This window comes from Cricetulus griseus, chromosome 3 (genome assembly GCF_003668045.3).
Source record: "Cricetulus griseus strain 17A/GY chromosome 3, alternate assembly CriGri-PICRH-1.0, whole genome shotgun sequence".
In the NCBI taxonomy this organism is placed as follows: domain Eukaryota; kingdom Metazoa; phylum Chordata; class Mammalia; order Rodentia; family Cricetidae; genus Cricetulus; species Cricetulus griseus.
The window spans coordinates 244,522,778-244,539,232 of NC_048596.1; the positions used below are offsets into that span (position 1 = coordinate 244,522,778).

Here is a 16,455-nt window from a genome sequence, read left to right on the forward strand (position 1 = left end):
CTTCTTAAAACATTTACTTAAATAAAGGTAATTAAAATGGGGTCACCAACCCTTTACCCCTACAAGGACTGGCTTGCAATGTATAGTGGCACAATAGTGATACAAACGTAAGGGAGCAATTGGCCACTTTCCATGAGATGGAACCCACACCTGACACTACTAAAGTGGCCAAGAACTTGAGACTAGATAGGTCATGTGCCTATGGGAAAATCTACCACTATTCTGCTAAATGACCATGCTAATAAATCACCTCCTAATGAGATCTTGCTATACCATAGGTCAGTGTGCCGCTCAGCCCTCATCAGGGAACCTTGTTTCAGTTGATGAGAGTAAACATAGACTCACAAGTGAACAATGTGCAGACACTGAGACACTTTGAGACACTTGATGCAAAATGGGATGTTTTCATCAACTCCCTTCCCTCAAGGCTCAGGGATTTGTTCAGAAGTGAAATCAGAAAGACTGTAAGAGCCAGAGGTGATGGATGACTCCAGGGAAACAGTGTCTTCCAAATACAACAGAATCGATGCACATATGAACTCATAGAGACTGCGGCAGCAGACAAAAGGCCAGCACAGGTTCAAGTTAGACAGGGTCCCAGTGCTGAAATGAAGTGGACATGGGACCCTGTCCTACCAATAAGTTATTTGCAATTAATACCTGCTGGAAAAGGGATCAAACAGTTTACTCCAGTGAAATGTCACTGACACTTAGCCATACGACAGGGCAGGCCCTATGCCCTGGAATAGTTATCTAAAACAAAATGAACTCCATATTTTGCTTTGCAGGCTTTTTGTTTCATTTTGTTTGGACTTCTTTTTCTTTTATTTTTTTTTTGTTTTATTATTTTCATTTTCTCTTCTTTGGGGTTTTGTTTTGTTTTATTTTGTTTTGTTCTTTTGTGGGAGAGAGCACACAAGAGAGCAAAGACATAGTGAGATGCATTGTTAGGTACGGAGGATGCAGGAGGTTGGGAGAATGGAATGACATAAGCAAAATATGTGAAAAAATTTAAGTGAGGAAAAGAGAATAGCGCAAAACAAAACAAAACACTCAGGACCGACTGTGAAGCATACAGCAGGCATTTAGAATAGTACTTCGAGCATAATGGTTCCCAAAGTCTCCTGTATCCTAAACATGACACTGAAGAGAGCCCCTGCCTGTAGTACTCAATGATCTTTTATTATTAGTAAATAATATGCTTGAAAATTATTCAGAAAGTGATCACTTTGGGTTATCAGATATTTCTTCCAAAGCAGTTCTTGATTAAGGAGGTAAATTGAGGCAACAGAAGCGACTGGGGTTAAATTAAAAACCCAGAATCCTACTTCTCCTTACTCACAGAGACCATAATTATAATCAGTAAGTTTTTAGGTTCAGCAAATGACAGAGCACCAGGGAGAAGGAAGAGCTGGCCTTAGGGATGGAGATGCAGAAGTAACCTATTCCCCTAATGAAGCCAAATTCCTGATGGTGACATGCTGACACCTTGCTTGAGTGAAGGTCTCAGGTTGATAAACAGGGTCTGGCTGGTGCTGTGAGGACATCCACTCTGAACTGCTGCACAGACTGCGTAGGTGAGTGCTGCCATGTTATCATGGGTTGGAGCTGCCTTTGGTAGTAAAAGAGATCTGTGGAGGGCTGAGATGTAGGAGACAAGGGTGTGGGCTCCCTGTCACTCTGGAAGAGGACAGTGGCAGGATTCAGGGAGAAGATGGTCTATCATTTCCTTCCTGCAATCCAGAAGGGCTTCAGTACCCATGTGGACGGTGTGTGTGGTCACTGGGCCAGAACTGCTCATTCCACAGGACAGGCAGGTGTAGGAGACAGGGACACCTGCTTTGCAGCCTGAGGTAGGAAGTTCTTGCTCCCACAACTTCTGTACAATTATTGTGTGTGTTTTCCCTCCAAGGACTGGGAACTCTGATCTGAGCCATATAACTTCTACTGACTACAGGCTTTTGCAGATGGAGCACTCTTTCTATCTTTACCATGACATCGGTTACTGTAAATTTCCCATTCCCTAGATCCAATGTAAACCACAGAATACAAGAATTGTGGATAAAAGACATGAGGCTACAAATTAACACTAACAATCGATTTTAGAAAATGGGTATTTAAAGCATGCTAGGAACATTCCCTAGGCACAATGCATGTCAGTTCATGGACTCCCTAAAATACACCTATATTGCACAAAATGTAATTTCAATATGAAAAATACTTTTTAACGAAGCCAAATAATATGCTTAACATGATGAATATATGAATTGGGAAAGCCAGAATTTTAATCCACAGTGGGTGGTCACAAAGCAGGTTCTTGTGAATCCTGAACTTCCTATTTCTAACGTTTGGGTATTCCTCCAGCTTCTAGAATATATGAAACCCTTCACCTCACCATTGCAGCAAAACCCCTCATTTAACTGGGTGCACACAGACTGGACTGATTGGTTGCAGCACGGTGGAGGTAAGGAGCCTTGAATACTTATTAACTTGTACATATGTTTGAAGAATAGGATCAATGGTTAAGAACACTTGCTACTCCTGCAGTTCTCAGCACCCACATCAAAGCTAACAACAATCTGCAACTCCAGTTTCAGGGGATCCAATGTCTTATTCTGGCCTCTGCAGGCACCAGGAACAGAAGTGGTACCCAGGAATATATTCATACCATTAGATAACTGCACTCAAAAAGGATGAATGGAAATACACATATAAATGTCTATCTGGCAGTTCCTTGAATGGGTGTAAATAGATCATTTTTGCAGTGCAGCAGTGGCAATATTGAGGGAACAGTGACAGCTTCCTTATTAGAATGCTTGCAAGGAAATGTGTATTCCAAATTAGGTTGACCTCCCCAGTACTTTAAGGAAAGGGGAAAACCAGAACATCTTTTCTTTCAGTCCATGTCTGTGATTTATATAATACATTACAGTCACAACACTCAGTTAATCATTATTTCAGAAGCCATTTTTGAGAATTCCATAACATGGTTTACCAAGGTAACTGCTGTACTAAAGCATCTCTCAAGTCTTCTCAGCACAGAGAGGATGATATAAGCAGACTAACAGACAGCACAGTCAGGGGGATTCAGGAAAATTATAGGAGACACATTTGTGACCTGTGGGCAGGACTCAGCTATGAAGGATCGTGGCTGGAATCAGATCACAAAGGAGAAATCACATGTACCCTTGCCACAGGGTGAATGCCAGGTTACATGTCCTTGGGAGAAGCTAAAAGAAATCTGGAGATAAATTCGGTGAACAGCAGAGAATACTAAAAAGTGGAAGAAAATAGACTTAAGTTTCCCACATAAATCTATTTATGATTTGTAAAAGTGGTAGCAAAATGAATACATGTTTTAATCATTTTAACTTTGAACAAAATGAGAAAACAGAAAAATGGGTGCCGTGTGTGAGATTACTCATGTTAGTATGTGGTTGTAAGGTTGCTTGTTATTTATAGGATAGAGCATTACTGACTGATAAAATCATTGGTTTGGTGAGCATTAAAAACCAAAATGATAGAATGTGCCTTTGTTGGGAGTCCAAAGAAACAATGTCCAAGCTGAGACTGAGACATGATGTTTTCTTGAGAGAATGTTCTTAGGAAATGATCAGTAAATGCACACAAGAGAGGAGTGGTTTCCTTTAATATAATCCCATGCATGAGAGGAAGGGAACAAAAACTAATCACACCATCCCACCAAAGGTGAGTGAATGGGCTAGCTACAGCCCTAACCAATTAATATATGTGCCATTTTATTGCCCAGGTCAATTCAGAGTTGGAGACAAAGAAAAGCCACATGAGTTTCCCTGAAAAGAAATACCACTTGGGCAAGTGTTACACTCCTTTGAGGTTGCTGCAATTTTCTATTAGTTTAATACTTGAGGGATGAGTGTGTGCAGGATGGCAAAGAGGATCTGGGAAGAGAGGCCTCTAAGCTGATGCTCAATATCATGGCTTATAAAGTGAGTGATGCTGTCATTTCTTTGGATGTTCTCATGGGGAAAAGTTTAGACATGGAGGAGATAAAAAAACAATCTTCTGCAAAGCAGCCAATGCATCAGCATGGTGTTTATGTCCAATTGTCATCAGCATCAGTGGTGTGTCAGTGGAAGCAAGAACAGATGGGGCAAGAATGAAATCAGCTATCTATGAGCAAAGAACTCTGGGCATTTACATAACACACTGTTCTTTTCACTGGAGAACACACAGGCATGAACCATATTACGTTGACTTCCTTGTGCTTCTCAAAAGGGAGCTCCTAGTTGTGGAAATATCATGAAGATGATTTGGAGATACCTCATCCAGAGATTAACTTTCTTTTCACTTACTGGGCTTGGAGTTTTAGGGAACATGATCTTATTTGTGAGACATGTGTATACTTTTATTATGAGTCCTGAGAAAAAATATATAGATGTTATTCTCGTCCACCTGGCTTTTGTAAACACAATCATTATTCATTGCATAGGGGTCAGAAACATAGCCACAAATTTTTATTACAGAAACTTCCTAGGTGACGTTGGTTGTAAAACTATAATTTATCTAGAAAGGGTGGCTCGTGGCCTCTCCATCTGCACCACCTGTCTCCTCAGCATGGTCCAGGCTGTCACCATCAGTCCCAGGACCACCCTTTGCAGAAAGGTCAAACCACAGACTGCATGGCAAGTTCTTCCCTTTCTCCTCCTCTTTTGGATCTTTAATTCCCTGATAAGCTCTAACTTGCTCCACTATATCACAGCAGCCAGGAGCACGAACAAGTCTAATGTTGCGATGTATACTGGGCATTGCTATATGCTGCCATCCAGGCACATAGTTAAGTGGCTGTTTCTCTCTCTCATGGCTCTTCGTGATGTCATTTTTCAGAGTCTCATGGGCTGGAGCAGTGGATCTATGGCTCTCCATCTGTACAAACATCACATACGTGTCCTGTACCTTCGAAGCTCCAGGTTCCCAAATAATTACAGTCCTGAAATCAGAGCTACCCATAGTGTTCTCACTCTCATGACCTGTTTTCTTTTCTTTTATTGGGCAGATTTCATTTTCTCCTTCTATATAGGCTCCATAGTGACACATGACTCCACAATACTCAATATTAAAGCATTCTTAGTGCTTAGCTATGCCGGCCTCAGTCCCTTTGTCCTGATCATCAGGGATATCCATGTTGCTAAGCATTGCTGTGTTCTGAGAAATACAAAATTCCTTTTCACAACTAGTTCTTTATGAACTAAAGCTATGTATACTGGATAGCTTTGCTCTTCCATTCTAATGTATCACAACAATAAATTCATTGAGATAATTGGTTAATATTTTTCAGAACGCTTGTCCTAGATAATTGAGGAGTGGTTCAGGCTCTAGGGAGTTGGCATTGATTCTCACTACCCCACCATCTCACCATTCCTATCACGTAGTTTAGTTTGCTGCATCCTTCATCAGGAAATGCAGAAGGGCATACAGTCACCTGAAATTAGAATTTTATCTTTCTTCATGCTAGAGTTTTGCTCTCATAAGGGTCCACAAATGTTTCCTGTCTTCTTGTTCCTTCTAATTTACTTCTGTGATCAACCAACTCCCCTACTTATCTACAAAGCACTTACCATGTGCCAGAGGCTATTCCAAATCCAGTGAGCAGGAGAGCAAGTGAAGGAGAAGGATGCCAGGAAGCATCCTTTATCTGAATGTCTCTTGCAAAGTGGCCATGCACAGGCAGAGACTCTAATTCACAGCAGCTAGTGAATGCTTGGTATTTCTGGGTACCCAGCACTAAAGAACTGATAAGAATAAATAGTGTAAGGCAATTCCAAATGCACTCTTGACACTAATGTGTGGTTCCAAAATATATAGGAAAGCACAGGGGAAATATCTTTTAGAGAATGCCATCATGGTTTGTAAAAGAAACCCCATTTGTGAACCCCACTCGTGTGCACAGTGCTGTGTAGAAATACCTCAGTAACATTGCAACTAAGCTGCTGACTCTTACTTCCATTCACTCACTAGGGCCTACATAGAACACGTGGCATTCTTTTAGGTCACCCTGCCCATCAGCCACACAATCAGAGTTTAGGGTTCCATCCTTCCTATTGCTGCTCAGGAATGTGGGGTTCAGCTGTGAACATAAGAACTGTGGTCCTGAAGGTAGAGAGGTATTGTACCTTCATTCAGCCAGTAGCCTTTAGGGTACTGGTCCATTAAGGCATGGGATCAGGTTCTAAGAGTCAACCAATAAGAGGAAGAAGAGGCATGCTCTTTGTCAATATTTATTATAGTTCCATAAAGAGGAAATTTCCTCATTAATTAAAGGTACTAGGTCTCTTGAGAAGTCGCATCTGTGCTGGGACTGTCATCTGAAGTGATCAGTGATTACAAGTATCTCATCCTTTTGAGGAAAGAAGAGGATCTTCACAGCTTCCTGCTGAAGGTTAACTTTGGGGTCTTGCACCTTTATGTAGTTTGGCAAAGTTGTCTGTATTAGGAGCTCAACCAGAACTTTGTCAGTGCTAGGCAAGCACTTGTGCATAGCCGTTTTGAGTCTGGTAAATATAAATAGTTAAGACCTTAATGATACCTAGATTTTTGAGGTCCATTGCTGTGGTGTGAAAGTAATTAGTATGTACAAGGACCTGTTCCTTTCCCCTGAACCATATAAATCGCTAAGATCACACCAGGTTCAAAGCCAGACTGGCTTACAGAACTTGTGTTTATTCCATAAATGTGATATGCATGACAAAACCAGTGTTAACATTTGTGTGAATTAAAGGCAAAATTTTGACTGTAAAAAAAGGAATTAAAGGTACTATAATTTTAGCAGGGTCCATGAGTGTCAGCTGATGAAGTCTTAATTTTTCATTTAGAATCAAATCAGAAATCTTTTCTACATATGTCTTTAATTTTTCATTCTGTTTATGTGACAGAAATAAGCATTTCAATATAATATACTCCCTCTGCCTCAAAATCGCTGAAGGGTATTCCCTAGAGGGTTATGTAACCAGAATGCAGTTAAACTTTGGATCCACAGGATCCACTTGTGCCTCTTGTATCTTCTTTCCAACAAAGCCAATTCTTTTTCAGCTTCAGCTGATACTTCTCTTGGACTATTTAAGTCCCTGTCCCCTCTTAGGGTCTTATTCAATTTTTTTAGTTCATATCTTTCTATTCTAACAGTGGTCTGTAGATGGGAAATCTCTTCTAGCAATATTTGAAAATCATTAGGGGTCCACAATTGATTTCTCCTGATCTGTGCTTTTTGGGGTCTAATTTTCTGTAGACCTATTTTATATCCTAAGTAATTAATAGAATCTCTGCCCTGCATTTTTTTTTCAGAAGCAATATGTAATCCCCAGTAAGGCAAACTTTTTTTTTTACTTCTTTGAACATTTTTTCCCAAAGTGTCTGCCTTTGAATCAACCAATAAAATATCATTCATATAATGATAATCATAGATTGTGGGAACTGTACATGAATTATTTCCCAAGGTTTTTGTACAAAATATTGGCACACTGTGGAGCTGTGCCAATTTAACATTCCTTGTGGGAGGACCTTCCATTGATATCTCTCCACATGTTAAGAATTTTCATACATAGGTACCATGAAGGTAAATTTTTCCCTATCTTTTTCTTGGTGTTGCCTTGTTGTCTCTTGTTGATCTACATCCGTTGGTCTAATGTTGGCATTTGCCGCATCTTCTGCATAATCTAGAATGTTGGGGCTTCTATTTGTGTCCCTCCCAGAAGAAACATTAGTTCTAGGAGCGTCATGTCAACAATTTCTTCTCAGATGGCCTATTCTGCCACAATTTTGATGTCTCTTTATATCTTTGGAAATTGCTTCTCCTACCCAAGTCTCAGTTACAGTCAAAAGACTCAACATTGGCTGTGTGCAGGATCCATTTGTTCATTGTTGCTGATTCAATCTTTAAGGGCCCAAGTACCTTTTTGCATTCTAAATTAGCATTTTCAAAAGTCAGAGATTCAATGAGTACTCGTCTAGTTTCTGCATCTTCTACCCCTATTTGTACAGCTTAGTCAGTCTTTGCACAAAGTCACTAAAGGGTTCTTTTGGGCCTGTATAACCCAGTATACAACTCAATTTTTCCCCTTGAAAGGTTCTTGAATCTTGTGCTAAGCATTCAAAGCTGCTGTACGGCATAAGGACAAGATGTATTCATTGTATGTAGTCTGATTATTTACATCAGCATAATGGCCAAGAACTTGGTCTTGGGAAGACTCAAAATCTTTGACTCTACTTTGATGTTCAAGGGCTGTAGCTTCCTTTCTCCAATAACTCTTTCATTTTAGCTGTGGACCATATTCTAACACTGCTGACACTAATTAAAGCCAGTCATGTGGCGTGATCTTATTTCTTGAAGCTCATATCTTTACTAACTGCCTCACATATGGTGAATGCATGTCATAAGAAACTACTGCTTTCTTAATGTCTTATATATATATTTATATGAATAGGCTCCCATTTACATATTGTATATCCTTTTGGATATTTAACATTTGCTTGCTTTTTAGAAACAGTAACAGCATAGATCATAGCAGGGGAAGTAGCTAAAATTCTTGGTAACTCATCTCTGCCAAGTCTTTTCTATTCTCTTTTGTCTGTCTCATCTCCTTGTTTATCAGTTTTAACAAGTTCTAAAGTTTGAAATCTATTTATCATTTTTTGTAGTGCTTGAACTTCTTAACCTGTAAATATTTCTAACAATTTTATTAAATCAGTCAGCTTCTTGTTCTCATCATTCATATATGATTATAAGTTTTAAATTTTCTTTCATCAATATTTTCTCATCCTTAGAGATTATTTGGATGGCATGAAGATTGCCTTCCAAAAGCAATGCTCTGTTAGCTTGTCATGACTCTTTGATATGGAAAGAAATTTTTGTTAATAATTTATTTCCATGTTTCATTGAGTGAATTTTGCTTGTCAAATTATGATTGTCATTTTCAATGTTACAAATCGTTTTAGCTAACCCAGCATTATCATTCTGTAAAGTTTCATAACCCTTTGACATGGAAAGAATTTTTCTGCTAATAATTCATTTCCATGTTCCATGGAGTGAATTTTGCCTATCAAATTTTGATTATCATTTTCAATGGTGTGAATTCTTTTAGCTAATCTCCTATTACCAGTCTATAAAGTCTGTATCATTTCTATAAGTTATCATTTGTGGCTCTGTTATCAAACCATTTCTTTAAGGATATAATATGAATTACCAAACCAATAGCAGCTATGGCTAAAAATGTATACAACCCAGGTAGGTTATATACCTCTTCTAGAATTCCAATTTGTAGTTTACAATTTGTAAAAATAAAATTTGTCAGCTTAAAATGCAAAAACATTAAGTAATTTACCTCAAATAAACTCTTGGAAATTTGTCCTTGTGTCTTAGTATCTTAACAAAGCAGGCAGGAGACATGTGGATGCTTGCTGGTTTGTTATTAACTTTGTATTTCAATAACAATGTTTGACCAGAAGATGTCACATGTGTACTTCCAAATCAAGTCGAGAGACACTGAAGCTCCAGTCTGGCTTGCCCCAAATGTTGCCCAACCTGTGGATTCTAGCAAAATCAAAAAAAAAAACAAACTGAATGGATTTTTGGTAAAGGGAAAAAGAAGCAACCTACGTGTGCTGAAGAGTTGCCAGTTGCTGGTGAGGGCAGCTGTGCAATGGGTGCACACAGGGGGAGCCTCTGAGCCAGGGGGACTGGGAGCCACAGGTGCTGGTGGCTAATGTTAATGAGAAAGGAATCTGTCATGCTAAACTTAAAGATGACTTGGACTATGGGGCCAGGAAGGGACAGAGCAGAAAAGGACATCAATCAACTTCTGTTGTTCCACATGGCCTCAAGAATTCTTGTCCTCATTCATTGAACCACTTATTGGAGACTCACTTGCAGCCTACCAGCACAGGGCAGGCTGCATGTCTTGTATGATAATCACCTTCCCCACTCTGAGGAAGAATATACCAGAATACAGCTGTGCCCTTCTTGGGCCAAATTGCAGCTCCCAGGTCAGGGAAGACATTGGCACCTCCGGCTTCTATAACACTTATTTAGTTAAGAAATGTCGCTAACCCATTTCGCTCCATTTTGAGGCTGCTGTCTAAAGGTCTCCTAGAGAAGTCAAATTGTGGTTTGTACTGTCCTCCTGTTCCATAGTTTTCCACCTGCAATAGTTCTACAGTCTTCATTGTCAACCCTATGATATTCTGTATCCAAGTGTCGGCTTGGGCCACAACATGGTCATCATCTTCATCTAGCCAGGAGCTTTGGGGAACTCTGTAGCTGGCAACAGTGAGGGCACCTGTCTTGGGATCATGAACAGTGGCTTGTGCAATTTTGGGTTTCATGATTGCCTTGATCCTTTTCATTTCTTCATCCAACATCATACCATAGTATCTGTTGATATGCAGGCTGTCCCACTCATCTTCCTCTTTGAAGGGAACGATGAGGAGCTGTGGTTCCCTGTTGCCATGATGGTAACTATAGAAAAGCTTCTTCTGCCTCTGGGGCATCAGTTGGATGCCCTCCCCACAACACGGGGTCTCATAGACATCCCTCTCAGGGAGGAAGTCTAGCACCAGGTATTGTGTTATGGTGGCCTCATCCCCAGCATTGAGCTGTTTCAGTACCTACTTCATCCACAGCACAGTATGAGAATAGTCGCCTTCACTGTAGGCTGGGTGGCCCATCCCAAAGCAATCATCCCCACTGAACATGGCCTGGTACTTTGTTCCTGGAAGTTCCCCCTCTAGAAATTGTGTCTGGGTCCAGTTTGTACATGTCCTGAAGTCTCATCAGCACTCTGGCAGCTCCAGACTCAACCTCATTAGTGGGGAAGAATTCCTGCTGCACTGAGAGGTTGGCGACAAAACCTGCACTGAGTCCTGCAGAACAAAGTCCTGCACTGCAAGCCAGTCTGTGTTCAACTGATTCACCAGCTTATAAGTATTCACGGGATGAGCTAGGTTGCCCTTAGAGTTGGCAACCTACTTTCTGGTCAGGGCTTCCATCTTGCTGGCCCAGCTCTTAATCTTGGAGAGCTTGTTTTCCTCCACAAGGATTTGCCCCTTCAGAGATTGTACCAGTTCCTTCTCTGAATAAATCAGGTCAGTGTTGTGCCCAGTAGAGGTGAAGAATCCTTCCTGCATCCAGCTCAGGACACCAAATAAGGACATCAGCAACACCAATACTTGGAGCTTCATGATTGGAAAGTGCAGTATCTTGCTGCTACTCTGGACATCAACTTTCTGAGTATTCCCCCTCTGCCTGCCTCCATCCTTACAGTCTCCAGGACATGGAAAGCTGTTGGATCATTCAGCTATCGCCATGGGTCTCTGCAACCTAAGTAGCACCACCTCTTGGGCCAGGCAAACACTTCTATCTTAGATCAGTCTGCTACCATGGGGCCCTTTGGCCAACAACCCTTGTTTTGCAATTTTTGTCAACTGTGACGTATGTAATGTATAACTTAGTATCCCTGTTCCTGAATTCCACATTCAATACAGTGGATAGAAGCTCTGGTTTCCTCAAAATCTATCATTTCATTTGCAGAAGAAACATTTTGAGCTTCTAGTATGTGTCAGCTGCACCTGTTGTATGGAGACACCATCATGCAGGGCACAGAGTAAGAGCCATGACCTACAACTCATCTCCTATGTCAACCCAATGGTGCTTTCTCTTTAAGAACAAAATAATGAGGCCATCATTTCTAATCTTAGCCCTGTATATTTATTTACATCATTTTCCATCTGGGAGAGGTAGGGTCTCCTAGGACCTAGATTGAAATGTATGTGGAAGGTCCACTCTTAGGCAATGACATTTAGAAATGTCATTTAAGTTTTATAAGGAGTAAATATTGCTTTTGGAATAAGGTCAAGATGGCATTCATTTCAAGTCCATTTTGATATTTAATATGCAGGAATAAAACAATAAGTTACAGCAAAGACCTCCACTACCACAGGCATAGGTAGAAAAAAGGACTCTAAACTTGTTCTAGTTGATGTTTGGGACTTGCACATGAATCCTTACTGTTGAACATAGCTAATTCTAATCCTGTATAAGGAGGAGTTTAAGAAAAAAACAAGTGACTTGGCTGTGTGTCAGACAAGCTGGCTGTCCCTGCCAGGTCACAGCATGGCATTTTGGAAATGGGAAAACCAGTCAGGAGATTCGGGGAGCTCCATACACAGAAACTTAGTTCGTTGTCCGTTTTCTCACCATCCTTCCTCTCAAAGTAATTAAACCCTAATTAGCTTGAAATGACTTCTGAGCAAAACAGATGTAGTAACTGCAGAGAGGGGGAAGCTCTTCTGGGACTGGGGCTCCGCAGAGGCCTCCCTTCCCCCTGACACTGTGACAACATGAAACTTGAAGTCTGCAATACCTGATGACTGCCAGGAGCCCCATAAATCCTGACAGTACAAATATGACCTGCAAGTGTCACCTTCCCAGAGCTGCTCCAGAGCCTGTCTGCACCACAGAGGTCCAGGTGAGTCCATGGAGGTAAGATCTCCCATCCCCTCAGCTGTGCCATGGAAAGTGTCATTACAGCAGAACTCTCTCTCTCTCTCTCTCTCTCTCTCTCTCTCTCTCTCTCTCTCTCTCTCTCTCTCTCGGGAGCAGTTGAGAGGCTCTGTGAACCCCAGGACCTCCAATTTCCTTCTATGCCTAACAAGGCTGGTCCCCAGCTTCAGAAAGATCAAAGGAGACTAGCTCCTGGAGATAAAGAAATGGAACAGAAATGCTGATGCATGGCTATCCATCCTCAGGCTGGAGTATATGACAGTGCTCTGACTGGGCCTTTGATTAAGGTTTCTTTCCTTTTTTCTTTCTTTTTTTTAACAAATAAAAGTTTATTGTACAAAATTAAGGCTTCAGATTTCACAGTTCACCAAAAAAAAAAAAAAAATTAGTGCGTCTTTCTCCCAAACTTCACTTTCATTTCCAACCATTAAAATGACTTGACCGAATGTTATCAAAACAAACACTATAAATAATACCAAGTCCTTTCAAACTGCCTAATCCAAATGTTATTTCTTGGCATAGGTAATCTTCATAGCATGGGATGGTGTGATCTTAAACCCTTGTAAAGCATCTCTGGTAGCTTCGGCCTGCCCATCATTTTCAAATTCTACAAATGCAATGTCATGCCTCCCAGGTATCAAGCAAACTTCCTTGAAACCAGGGAACTGGTTGAACAGCATGGATAACATCATCTCATTCGTCTCTTCTGGTAAATTATTAAGGAATAGGATATAGTTTGGAGGATAATCAGGGACCTGAGGATTTGGTGCTGTGTTTCCCTGAGTATTAGCCAAATTTGGTGTTCCCTGCCCAGGATTTTTGTTTGCAGCTGCTGCAGCCTGTTCCATGGGTTTAGCTTTCTTCTTTTCCTTGTCAGCGAAAGTGCCACCCATTTTAGATATTATATCGGAATCTGTTTTTGCATACTGAATTCGCATTGGTTTGCCATAAAATGAAAATCCCTGTAACTGCCTCAAAGCATTTGTGGATGAACCCAGTTCCTTAAATAGAACAAAAGCCTGCCCCTCATCTTCATGGTCTTTAAAGCCACAATATCTACCACGTGTCCAAACTGAGAAAACAGGGCATACAGGGATCTCTTCAAGTCTTCTTTTCTAATTTTATCATTCATATTGTTGATATAAATCGTGTGATTTAGTCTAATATCCGTATTTGGGTAAAACCTTTGGAATAGCCTGAAGCCAGCTGTGTCCCGCTTGAGCCAAAACCAGAAGCTTTTTTCTTTTTTCTTTTTTCTTTTTCTTTTTTTTTTTTTTAAAGAAATCAACAGAATATAAAAGAGTTTCAAACCTTGGAGACGACCATGATACACTCCTAAAAGGTCATCACTAGAGACACTGAGCAAAGTAATTGTTGTTCAAGGATATTCTGGTTTACGTAGGGAGATTCTGTCTCAAAAGTTACAAGACAAAATAAAAACAAACAAAATTTCTTATTTTTACCTACCGTGTTTGCCAGCATTGTGACTCCAACAGTATCCTTGGTGTGTGTTAATATTGGGAACTCTTCACTTTGGGTGCATTTACACTTTTCAAATGTTGGCACCTGTTTTCTTTTATAATAACATTGTTACTCCTAATTTACCGGAAGTTTCCTTCCGTATCCATCCTTAGTCACTGCAGTCTATCACAGAATATTGTACATATTTATATCAGCTACAGTGTTTGCATGGCTGTCTGCTGTGGAGAAATATAAACCACTGAGTGGAACAGTTATCATTACCATCTTGAGAACTCCTGCTATAAAGGGTTGAGGCTGTGATCAACTACATCTTGAAATAGCTCATTGTAGTTTTATTCCCATGCTAATCAGCAAAGAGAAATAATCTGTTTTTGTCATTTACTTGTTTTTGGAAAACTAAGATGGATGAATGGAACCTATGTCAGGTTCTTGGGGTTTATTTCCAGACAAGGGATCATCCATATTTCTAAACACAAATTCATCCTGTCTTTTAGCCACCATGTGGTTGCAGTGCTCTTAACCTCTGAGCCATCTCTCCGGCCCTCATCCTGTCTTTTAAATTAAGGTCCTATAGCATCGACTCTCCTTCCTCTGACAGTCCACTCCAGTAGAGAAATCTCTTATTAGAAGATCAGAATCTGTTCTGAAATATGATTGCTACTTTGGGAGGAAAAAGAGAAGACCAGAAAAGTAGGAATCCCCAGGAAATCAAACATTAAACAAACAGAAAAATGTTAACATTTTCCACCAGGATTTGGGGTGAATTGTTGAAGGGATTTTTCCAGATTCCAACCTCTGACTAAACACTTAATTTTTATTCTAAAGTGTTAATGTGCTTGCTACTAATGTCTGGAGCACATTTCATTATTTACAGATATCTGGGATGGTATTGTGATTTCTAGGATACATTGGTAACACAGGCAGTAATTACCCCTCTATCACAGGAGCATTTGAAAGGCAGTAACTGACATTTCTACAGTCATAAGGCAACACGAACCCAAACCTGGGAACATGGCTCAGTTTATGCAAGTCATAGGTGATAACATCAAGATATAGACATTTAAAACAATCCTGTAAGCTTCACAGAAACAAGGGAACAAGAGGCATTCAAAATACTCAAAACACACAAATGCATGAAATATTCAGATCCCTCTTATTCTAGAAAAAGTGCCCAAAGTTTAGCATAAATCCCTGAGAAATGAGAATGGAGCTCCCGAACATGAAGAATAACATCCTGCTTGGACAGATGTGGCACAACATAGCCTGCCTGATAAACAGGTTGGAAAGGAAACAGGAGAAGCAGTCTGCAAAGCAAACTGACATAACTGCTGCTCACAAGGCCCCACAGAGACAAATGCCATCATGACTTTTTTGATGGGGAATCCCTAATCATACCAGTATGCACCAACCTACTGAACTGTATCTAGCTAATAGTGAGGAGCCATAAGTCATGAACTGCACTCATCTCATGGTGGCAACTAACACCTCATCAATCTCCTTCCTCCATCTCCCTCATCATCTCTCCTGGTGGAGAGCTGATCCACGCTCCCTTAGATGCCCTGAAGTCATCCACTGGGACCACAGCTCTCCGCTACTCTCTCTCCTAGGAAGCATAGAGGGTTCTGCTAGACACACTCCCTAGCTGAAACTTGGTGGGTACATGAATTTTTCAGTATGGTGGGTACATGAATTTTTCAGTATATCTTTTTATGACTCAGATTTAACTGTCAAGCTGAATCTGGAAAAGTTGTGCAATTGGACTTGATATTGAGGACTACCTTAAAAAATAACTAGTAACCATTTATGTGGGAGTGAAATCACAGAATGGTCAGTCAATATAGAAACTTATAAAATATTAAGATGCAGAAAGTATAAATCATTGAGGCCAAAGACAAATCTAGAAATTGTTATATTATTCAAGATGCAGATAAGAAAGGAATATCAAACAGAGGAGGAGGCGGTGTGGAAGGTAAAGTTACTAGATCTGAGAGATGTCACAGGTGTTGACCAAGCAGGGATTTCCAGTATCAGTGAGTGTGGTGTGCGGAAGGCAGACAGGGTCAGCATGAGCTTTGGGATTGGGTGGGGAATCTGATGCAATAGAATGAGGAACAAGGGAAGAAATGTTGGTTGGAGAAACCTAGATTTCAATTCAGCTATGCTGAGAGTTAACAAGGACAATCCATGCGCGCGCGCGCGCACACACACACACACACACACACACACACACAGAGAGAGAGAGAGAGAGAGAGAGAGAGAGAGAGAGAGAGAGAGAGAGATTTGAACAAGTCAATTTTGCTACTGTAGGACTCAAAAATAAAAATCTCCTTTAAAACCCAACTCACCTGTCAGAGCACACACAATATCCCAGAGTCCACAGTGGGGAGAAAGAGGGAATTTCGAGGACCTAATCTTCAATATTACATGTATCCACCACTGCC

At 40.6% G+C, this 16,455-nt stretch overlaps 2 protein-coding genes and 1 pseudogene across 2 annotated transcripts; 1 reads left to right on the forward strand and 2 right to left on the reverse strand.

Moving 5' to 3' along the window:
• The first annotated feature begins 4,111 nt into the window (after window positions 1-4,111).
• LOC100774723 (putative vomeronasal receptor-like protein 4) lies at window positions 4,112-5,226 on the forward strand. Its single transcript, XM_027409253.1, has one exon. The coding sequence runs from the start codon at window positions 4,282-4,284 to the stop codon at window positions 5,224-5,226; it is 945 nt and encodes a 314-aa protein (XP_027265054.1). The 5' UTR covers window positions 4,112-4,281.
• Window positions 5,227-9,822: 4,596 nt separating this feature from the next.
• LOC100773275 lies at window positions 9,823-11,211 on the reverse strand (annotated as a pseudogene).
• Window positions 11,212-12,931: 1,720 nt separating this feature from the next.
• Window positions 12,932-13,657, reverse strand: LOC100775010 (U2 small nuclear ribonucleoprotein B''-like). Its single transcript, XM_035442873.1, has one exon. The coding sequence runs from the start codon at window positions 13,468-13,470 to the stop codon at window positions 13,039-13,041; it is 432 nt and encodes a 143-aa protein (XP_035298764.1). The 5' UTR covers window positions 13,471-13,657; the 3' UTR covers window positions 12,932-13,038.
• Between the last annotated feature and the right edge of the window lie 2,798 nt (window positions 13,658-16,455).

Coding starts and splice junctions, on each gene's coding strand:
- LOC100774723 (XM_027409253.1), top strand. CDS start 4,282: ATGAAGATGATTTGGAGATACCTCATCCAGAGATTAACTTTCTTTTCA.
- LOC100775010 (XM_035442873.1), bottom strand. CDS start 13,470: ATGCGAATTCAGTATGCAAAAACAGATTCCGATATAATATCTAAAATG.